The sequence below is a fragment of the Hipposideros armiger genome, unplaced genomic scaffold (assembly GCF_001890085.2).
Source record: "Hipposideros armiger isolate ML-2016 unplaced genomic scaffold, ASM189008v1 scaffold_64, whole genome shotgun sequence".
Classification (NCBI taxonomy): domain Eukaryota; kingdom Metazoa; phylum Chordata; class Mammalia; order Chiroptera; family Hipposideridae; genus Hipposideros; species Hipposideros armiger.
Genome location: NW_017731414.1, coordinates 4,930,668 through 4,940,766, shown reverse-complemented (window position 1 = coordinate 4,940,766; position 10,099 = coordinate 4,930,668). Strand labels below are relative to the sequence as shown.

The window sequence follows — 10,099 nt, the reverse complement described above, 5'->3', positions numbered from 1 at the left end:
AAAAAGAAAGAAAGAGGAAGACACTGGTAGCAAGTGAATGAAAGAGAGGAGGGGAACGCAAATTATAATCAATCCTAATTATTGGGGGGAATTCCATATTTGCCCACTCACTACAATTTATTTATAACTCCAAAATCAGCACCCTCAGCTCTTTCATGGTCATTTGCTGACGTGCACAGAGCAGTGAAACATTTGAGTCACCCAGTGTGCATATCCCAGCTGAGGCTGAACAAGGCGATGCCCTGCCTTCCTGTGTCAGCTCCCATGCTGTAAACAAGTATCTTTTTCACAGACTATTTAGTGCCGCGTTTTGGGTTTTTTTGCATTTTTGTGCTTTTTCTGTTGGTGATTTTGCTTTTAAAATGACTCCCCCCTCTGCCCCACCCACTAGAGCTGTGTGGTGTTCCTACGTGCAAGAAGGCTGTGATGTGCCTTATGGCGAAAAATGCCTGCATTAGATAAGCTTTGTTCAGGCATGAGTCATAGAGCTGTTGGCCATGAGGAGTTCAATGTTAATGAAGCAACTGTATATTAAATACAGTGCCTTTAAACAGAAATGCACATAAGACAGGGCTACATATTCATGAGTTATGAAAATGTTGTGACCAGAGGCTCGCAGGAACTTAACTGTATTTCTCCCAGGAGTAATGGCTTAGCATTTGCTAATTTAGGGTTCTCAGTGACTTTACAGGATGACTCTGAGGGTACTGTATAACTTTATTCATAATTACCATGAATAGTGAGGGTTGACTGTAACAGAAAAAAAGAACAATGGTGTACTCATTTCCTAGGAACTGTGGGGTAACTGAGACTAGGAAATGCTCCCTTCTCATCCAATAAACCTTCGTATTTGTGGTGCATACAGAACTTGATGTCTTCTTTAAGTATTCCCTAATGTATGTTTTCATTTGACACAGTAGCTCTCTTGGATGAACTGGGCAAGTCTCACCGTCTACCCTGGACAAAGGAGGAAACTAAGGCCAAAGATTCGCCCAAAGTCATGTGGTGGGTTAGTGGCAGCCCAGGTCATCCAGCTCCTCCATTCTGGTCTCCCCTTGTAGACATGTTTACTCGTCCCCACTAGTTAGTCCCCACTAACTAGTAAGAGTAAGCCTTACTAGTTAGTAGGCCACCAGGTGGCCCTCCAATGCCAGCTGCTCTCTGGGTAGTTTGACCTTCAATCCCTGGCTGGCCGTGCCAGGGTCCTCCCCCATGCTGGACAGGACAATGCCTGGCGCCACCAGAGTGTGCTCAGAACAGGTCCCAGGTGAGCGTCTGCACCCTTTGGCAATGGGAAAGTTACCCGCGGGCAGGACCATGTTCTAGATCGGGGAGAAGGCTGGACAGCACTGAGCCAGCCCAGGCCTCCTTCTTCCCATTCCCTCACCCATGCACAAGTGCCAGGAGGGTTGTTAGGTGCTTGGACCACACCCAGAGATAAGAAGGACCCATCCCTGACCTTGAAGAGCTTTGAGTTCAGCTGGGGAGGTAGGCATACAAACAAATTGTTGTACTATAGTGCACTAAGTGAGCTGCTAACAGTATAAGGAAGAGAGAATGCAGAAAATGAAAGAACAGTCATGTCTGGGGGGTGATCAGGGAAGATTTCACATGGAAAGCTCTTGAATAATGCATAGAAGCTTGCAAAGTGGGAGCGGGAGGAGAAGCCAGGCGGGACTGCGCTGCTGAATGAAGAGCCGTAGATCTGGAGTCAGAGGCTTGGGTTCCTGTCCCAGCTCCACCACTGACCACTTTTGTGATCTTGAGCAAGTCACATCAACTCTGTGGATCTTAGGGTCTATATCTACAAAACGGGAGTTATCCTGGCACCTACCTTTGAAGGTGGTTGGGGACAGTCAAGCTAGATAATGCTTTTGAAATTGGTAAACTGTAAGCATAAAGAATGTTGGTTCTTAGCTCCTCGGAATGTCTATACTTTCTGCTCCTCTGGGAAAAGGATAAAGATATCCTGAGGAAAGACAAACCCTTAACACTGGGTTCAAGCTTATGGCCTCTGAGCCGGGAGGCCTGGCTGTGAACAGGGAGGGTCCCTATTTCTCCAATTCTGGAACCCATTTCTGGGACATAGGAGGGACAGCCCGTACCCAGTGCACCTGCAGCTTTGATAGAAGACCTGCAAATTGTACGCTGTCTGAGATCCGCAGCCTGCTGCACCTGGAAGGCCCTTAAATCCTCCTCATCCAGGGCAATGTCCCCGAGGAAGGCAGCTAGAAAGAAAAGAAGAGGCCAGGGGCCAAGTTAGTCCACCTCCCCAACACTGACAGCCCTGACTCTGTGTGCACACCCCCGGCTCCCACAGCTACTTGAATCCTCACCATTTTCTGAGGAAGGACAAGGGCCAAGGGGGCTAGCTCTAGGGATGTCTTGGGAGACTCATGCTCACTTTTTAGTTGGAATTCTGGCAAAGCTGATGCCCAGCCCCTACCAGGCCATTAGCTCCACGAAGACATGGTCATGTCATTTACGCCATCATTCTTCAGCAAATACTTAGTAAGCACCCAGTGTGGGCCAGGTACCACTCCAGTGGTTAGCAAGACAGACGAGGTCCCTGCTCACACAGAGCTAACCTTCGACAACACACAAGTAAACAAAAACCGAACTCGAGAATTCCAGACAGTGATGGGTACTATAAAGAGAAGAGAAGGGGGTGGGATGATAGAGTGTTTACTTTGTGGGCCCATAACCTTGGCGCTGTGCTGAGCTGGTGGTATTTACTCCACGAATGCCGTTTGAATTACAATGAGGGGAGGACAGAAATAAGAAGTGGAGCAGATAGTCACCTTAAGGAAACCAGGACACATGATGGGAGCTTCCCAGCCAGGAGGGAAATGTTTAACAGTTCTCCAGTGACTCCTATTTGGAGTCTCAGCGTCCTGGAGTCTCAGGGTCCCCTCTCTGGAGAAAGAAGGACCTGGGGGAAAAGAGCCCCCCTAATAGTCCATTTTGATTTCTGGAGCTGGGGAGGTATTTCCAGAGAGATGGGCTAAACAGTCCATCTACTTTTTGAGAAGTCGGGAGCGAGAGGAAGCAGAGGCCGCAGAGCTGAGGGCTCTGGAAGGAGCTCAGATGTGAGCTTCAAGCAGGGATGGGATACAGCGGGCCGGGCAGGAGGCGGGGCAGAGGGCAGCTTCCCTGCAGCTCCACCCCGGCGACGACATCTGCTTCTCATCCCAGTGCTTCACAGGCCTGGCGGGCAGCATGACACAAGTTGTTTTAACCTTGAGGCCTTGTACACAGGTTTCTCTTCCTCAGATGGCCCGCTGGATGGACACACACACACACACACACACACACACACACACACACAAAACATCGTCAGACACACAGGGTTAGTGTCCCTACGGACACAAGGTGACATCCACACCCATGCCATCAAACACAGAGCTCTGCAAAGTCACAGAGATATCCCAGTGCACACAAACAGTGCTGGCAACGCTCTGAAAGGTGGGAGGCACTGGATAATGTTTGAGTGAAGTAGCACGTCAACATCCTTTGAGTCTGCAAGCACGTGCTCTCAGACACACGCTCTTCTGTAGCCATGACCCAAAGCTGGGTCAGCAGAATGTGAGAGTGACTTTAGCAGTTATCTAGGCTAAACCGTCAAACCTTCCTTTTTACAGATGCAGGAACTTAAGCCCCGAAGGGAAATGATTTAACCGAGACCACGCTGCTATTGTAGATACTAGAAAGGCTGGATTTATAATTCAGGCCTCCTGGTTCCCAGTCCAGTGCTCACGGCACTCAAGTTCATTACTTCTGTAGAACTCATACTGCAAATACATATACACAGAAATAGACACTCAGACACACACATCCATCACAAAAATACACACACAGTCCCAGGCAATCCTAACAAACACGCATGCACAAGCTCCAACACACACAAACCGAGTGCAAGTTCCGAACTCATTAAGCCAGCAATAGCAGCAATAATGACCTTGTGTAAATGTCTGTTGAAATTTATATGGTGTTTTCTAGTTGACAAAGTGTTTTCTCATTAATGAATTCATTTAATCCTTGTCCATCTAGTACATGCCCATTAAGCCATGCTCCACCCATGCATTTGCCTAGGAGAAAAAACCTGGTGGCTAGATTCCAGCCCACCTCCCTGACTTTTAGACCCAGAATACTTGGGTCTAAGAGGGCAAATGACTTGCCCAAGGTCACCAGGTAGTAAGTGGCCCAGTATGCCTTCCATCACATGAGAAAGATTCTCTTACTTAAAACATCACCATTGGTGGCCTTGGCTCAGCAACTGATGGGACAGCAACAGAAGACACTTCTCAGCTGACATGCAAGGGTGGCTTTAGCAAGGATATGGGATGAGAGGTACAATTCAAGGAAGCATGGTGGGTCCCTATGTGCCATAATTTACACAGGCACTCATGAGTCACATGAGCATCCCTATAGCTTTACACCTTAGCACAGACACTGCACCTCTAGGCTCATGCACCCACACCCACGGACATCACCATACACATGTGGCTGGACATTTAGACTCTTTGGACACAGCAGCAAAGAGCAAGGTCTTTGGAGTCAGACAGACCTGTCTGAATCCTAACCTGGCAACTTCTAGCTGACAAGTCATATAGACTCTTCTAAACCTCAATTTTCTCCTCTATAAAAAGGAGCTAATAAAAGAATCTGTCTCCTAGGATTTATTTACATGAAATCAAGAATGTAAAGAAAGCACCTAGCACAAAGCCTAGAGCATAGAGAGCACCTACTAAATGGCTACTGTTAATATTACCCCAGTAATAATCTCATAAGCTCAAGTTCAACTCTCCACTTTCCAAGGGCACACTGGTTCACCCACACTGGCCTCCCAGCTGAGTGAACCCCTCACCCCCTGAGTGCTCAGAAGCAGAACCTTGAAATCCAAGTACAGAACTGTGCTGGCCTGTGGGACCAGGGCAATGTGGAGGACAGGGCAAGTGGAAGGCAGGTCAAGCCCTGGGCTGGCCGCATAGCTCATCTGCAGAGCGGGCGCCCTGTGGTGGGGATGTCATGGCTGAAGAATGCGTGGGAACAGTGGGGGTGGGGAGAGATGGAGTGTGCAGGAGAGCCCGATGGCAGGAGCTGAGTCTGAAAGCCCTGTTCCTTTAGAATTTCCCGGGGGGGGGGGGGATAGTGACGGAATCTGGATGCTGGGAAGTGAGGACACCCCTCTTTTCTTGGAAGGACAACCCGGGGTCAGAGTCAGGATAGTTGTTTTCAACCCGGAATCAAAAGTTTTTATTTTCTGGCTGAAAACTAGCCAGGAGCACTCATTGCTGCTCTACACCCAGGACCCAGGAGTATGAAAGCAAAAAGAGAGAGCACTAGACCCTATGTGCCCATCCTTCAGGTCTGCTTCCTGAGTCCACAGTCTCCTCCCCTGGGGTGTGGCAAGGCACCTCCTTCTGTCAGGAGAGAGAGGAGCTGGCTGGTGTGATGGAGCCCCAGCACCATGTGTACATGTGTACCAAGCATACACAGGTTCCATTAATACAAATACAAGCTTCTAGCTAGGGAAGGACATGCTCAAGTTCCCACAAATGTGTGCATGTGTTGTACACTGATGCACTGGTGCATGTTTGCACACACACTTGCATGCACTCAGGAGCACCCACATGCATAGTTAAACAGAGTTGGCCATAAAGCAGGCGCAGACCCACAAATGTGCAAAAACACACTCAACTAACTTCTCTGTGCAAGCCCTAGTGTTTTCACACACACACACACCTAACTGGATGTGCATACCCCATTTCACAGGCCACACCCCCAAAGGACACCTTTAGAAAGGAAGGGGTGGAGAAGGGAGAGCGAGAGAAAGAGAGAGAGAGAGAGAGAGATTAGCCCATTCCTCTGGATATCTGTAGGAGGTCCTTGGTGGTCTAAGGAATAACACATTCTGCTCCTTCCCTGTCTTCCCCCAGTCTCTTCTCCCAAAATCTCTGGAGAAACTAGAATTTTTGAGAGTTCCTTGTTCCTGGCAAGTCCCATTGGTCCCCCTCCACCTGGAGCCCAGGGAGATTGTAAGTCTTTTCCTCCTCCCTTGGGGCACCTAAAAGAGAAGGTGACTCAGGGAGCAGGGGCATAAGTGGGTGGGTGACTCATTCAGAGTGTCTGGAGGGGGAATGTGGTCTGGCTGGAGAAGGGATCGCTGTTCAGCCTCCTGAACTTGGAACCTATTCCTCTGAGGCCCCTTGAAGTCCAATCCTGGGTCATGAGGCCCCTGGGGTGAGAATGGTGATGAAGGCTGATGAACTACTGGCCCAGTTCACCTCCGGAAGCAGACTTCTGAGCTGCCAGCTGAGGCTGAAGTAAGGTTCTGGCTGGCTTGGGAGCAGTCCCATGAGCTTTTCTGCTTATGGGATCAACTGGGTCCCCATTCCTGCCTTCAAGTCTCTCCCAGAACCCTGAGAGTCACTGCCAAGTCACCGGGACAACTGGAGCTGGGAATCTCGGGAAAGGGCCCCCGTAATGGTTTGGCAACCTAACATACAAGAAATCAGTGCTGACTTGCAATTTCCTTGAGCAAGGGTGAGAGAGAGAGAGAGAGAGAGAGAGAGAGAGAGAGAGAGAGAGAGAGAGAGAGCATGCTTTGTGGAACCAGCCCCCAGCACATACACAGACCAGCCTGGCATCCCGTACACTGCTCTGGTCTCACCATGAAGATGCAGGAACCTCTCCAAGGTATCAAGGGTCCTAATTTTGCCCTTACTGCAACAGTAACCATAACTCAGAGAGTAAGAGCAAGAGGTAATCTCAAATGAAGGGGTCTGGCTATCGTGAGAGATAGCAGGTGAGCCGGGGAGTCAATGGGGCTTTCATTCTTGGTCCTCCATGTGCAAGGAGGAGGAGGAACAGGATAGAGCTGGGGAGGGTCAAGTGAGCAGAGGTAAGCAGGAACACCTGCTGCATCCAAAGGATGCACAAGCATACCTCAGAGATACGGCCGGTGGAGTTTCGGACCACTGTGATAAAGTGAATACTGCAATAACGTGAGCCACATGCATTTTTTTGGTTTCCCAGTGCATATAAAAGTTATGTGTACACTATACTGTAGTCTATTATATGTGCAATAGCATCATGTAAAAAAAACAACAACCCCACAATGTATGCACCTTAATGAAAAATACTTGAGTGCTACAAATGCTGTTATCTGAGCCTGTTGGGAAAATGGCGCCAGTAGACTTGCTTGGCACAGTGTTGTCACAAACCTTCAGTTTGTAAACACGTCAGGCACATCTGCCACCATCACCTCCAGCACTTGGAGGTCAGGGCTCAGAGAGGTCAAGAGGCAAAGCCTGGCTGGAGCAACAGAGAAAACAGCCTGGGGACCTGAGGCTTGAGGATGTGGGTGTGGGGTCTTAGGAAGTCAGGGCGGAGGCAGGGCTGCACCAGTCACACCCAGGACGGAGGCCTGATTTGACCCTGAATCTTGGCCTTGTCAGGCTCCCAGGCCCTCTGGGCCACCCCCATGCCTGGCCCAGCTCCCCACCGGCCTCACTTCATCCTGGTGGAGAGCTTTCTCCAGAACCCTTGTTTGAAGTTCCAAGTCAGGCAGCCCCACCCTAACATGAAATCTGAGACTGGGGGTAAAGCCCTCAGCCTCCCGCTGCTCTGAAAGTCACTGCAACTTCCAACTAGTAGTGAAATACATCAGACTGGTTTCCTACCCATTCTTTAAGGCCTTGGCCCAGCCTGCCTCCTCCATGAAGACCCCCAGAGCTTCCCAGCCTGCTATGATCACTGTTTCTCCACCACCACCACCACCAGAACTGCACAGAGGCAAGAAACTCCTTGAGCCTTTAGGTCCTTTCCTTCCAAGGTGGCACACAATGCATCTTGGTTTGTGCTGTCCCCATGTGTTTTTCCCTCCTGGGCTGTAAGCTCCTTGAGGGCAGGGACCATGCCTTACACGTCTCTGTATCGCCAACAACATCAAGCCCAGAGCCTGGCACATATAAGGCATTTAGTAAAGGCAAATCAGTTGAGTGAATAACCGACACAAGGACAGGGCCAGAGAGACACTCCCTTTTTTTGAAAACCAAGCCTATTCCCTCAGAAAAAAATGAAGTGAGAGTGGGAGGCACAGAAAAGAGGGGGTAGACAGCCAACATTTATTTAGTGCTTATTTATTATTTATTTAGTGTATGTTAAGCTCTAATAAGTGTTTTATATATGTTCTCATATTTCATTCTTACCACCAACTCCACGGACAGACATATCATCAGTTCCATTTTACAGGTGAGAAAAGCGAAGTTCACAGATGCTAATTAACATTCTCAAGGTGGGACAGCTAATGAGTTGTGGGCCCAGGATTGATGGCTAGGTCTGCCGGCCTCTAAAGCCCACTCTCTGTCCACTTAGCATCATGTCCACCCCAAGGCCAGAAAGAAAGATGACAGCCAACTTTGTGGTTTACCCACAGCCCAGCAGGGTAAAAAAGGACAGAGGGATTTGGTTCCTCCTCCTCCCACAGGAAGGGGCTCCTATTCCCAAATTTGTTGTTGTCCATTCACCCAGACATGGGTCTCCAGGGTCAGGGCTTGAGCAACCTGCCCCAAACCCCTTGTGCCACACACAGGCACTCCTAGAACTCTAGGAACTGTGCCACTGACTGGCTAGTCAGAGACAGGCTGAAGTCAGAGGCAGGAAGTCGAGGAAAGGTTCTGATATCTTATGCCCTGTGTGTTCTCTTGTTCCAGGCAGCCTGTTCAGGGTCATCCAATCAGGCAAACAGCCCAAGTGCTTGGCCATCTGGTCACTCCAGGGGCAGGACCCCTCTGGGCCCAGCAAGAGGAGTGAAGAGGTTACACAGGGTCTTCATGGACAAAGAACACTCTCTCTCTCTCTCTCTCTCTCTCTCTCTCTCTCTNGATTGATTGTTTTTCTACTACATATTTTCTATACATTACTTCTCCTTTCATACTTTCCATTGGACATATCAAGTTTCTTCTTGTATGAAATTTAAGAGGTTACACAGGGTCTTCCTCTCTCTCTCTCTCTCTCTCTCTCTCTCTCTCTCTGACCTCGGCTAATAACCCTCCAGTGTCTTTGGACTGAGAGAGCTGATATACAGTGTCTGAGTTTTCTGTATTTCCCCCTTTCCTTCAAACTTGGTCTTGGTGAGAGCCCCTGGCACACAGGGACCGTAGGTAAGTCCCCCTCCTGCACTGGCTTCTCTGACTTTGACAGCTGTCTCCTCTGTTCCAGAAAGCTGCTGCGCTGGTGGGGACCCCGGGACACGCTGGGAGCAAGATCTCAGAGGATCCCTTTCTTCTTCCACTTGGGCGGGGTGGGGGCCTCAGGAAACCTGCTCCTTGGAGATGCAGGCCACCTCATACCAGGGAGACAGATGTGCAGTCTCAGGGCAGCCCAGACAGACAGGCTGGAAAACACCAATGTCCCGGAGCTGGAGACCAGCGAGAAGGGAAAAGTGCACACACGCGCACACACACACACACACACACACACACACACTCACGGGAGTTTGGCCAGAAAACTTTCCTGCAGGAGGAAAAGCCTCCTTGGCCGCAGGTTTCTCTCCGGACCCAGGGGGCTTTCCCCAGGAATCCTCTGGGAAGACAAGAGGCAGCGGCTTCCACAAACAGCGCAAAAGTTCAGTCCTAAAAGTCCCCCAAACTTCCCCTCCCTCTTTCCCTCCTTCTTTTGTTCCCCACTGCATTGCCAACCAGGCAGCTCCCGGCTTCCCACACCGGACCGTCCTCCCCCCCACCCCGAATCCCCGGCCGTCCGCGCCTCCCAGCCAGGCCTGCCCGCGCCTGGCCCTCGCGTCGGGCCGGCCGCGGGGTACCGGGTGCCTACCCGCCTTGCAGGGGTCTTTGTAGTTGAGGGGCTCCGCGTCGTCTTCCTCGCCCAGGTCATAGGTGTAGTCGGCCAAGTCCAGCGCGCGGCCGGGGCGCGGGAGCAGCAGCAGCCCCAGCAGCAGCGGCAGCTGCAGGCGGGCCACGGCGGGCATGCTGGCGGCGGCGGCGGCGGTGGCAGCGGCGGGTCGCGCCCGGACGCGGGAGCGGGCGAGGGGAAGCGGAGCGCTGAAGGCGAGGGGGAGGCGCTCCCCTCCCCGCCC

General features: G+C 50.8%; 1 protein-coding gene across 3 annotated transcripts in view; it reads right to left on the bottom strand.

The window, feature by feature from the left end:
• Window positions 1–10,093, bottom strand: part of BMP1 (bone morphogenetic protein 1) — a 49,887-nt gene extending 39,794 nt beyond the window's left edge. For 2 of the 3 annotated variants that reach the window (XM_019641878.1, XM_019641881.1), the window contains exons 1-2: window positions 9,838–10,093; window positions 2,106–2,228 (exon numbers count right to left, since the gene is read on the bottom strand). In XM_019641878.1, coding sequence (XP_019497423.1) covers window positions 2,106–2,228; window positions 9,838–9,991 — 277 coding nt within the window. In that variant the 5' untranslated portion in view covers window positions 9,992–10,093. The remainder of the gene's footprint in view (window positions 1–2,105; window positions 2,229–9,837) is intronic. The other variant, XM_019641879.1, reaches the window with a different exon arrangement.
• Window positions 10,094–10,099: the final 6 nt, after the last annotated feature.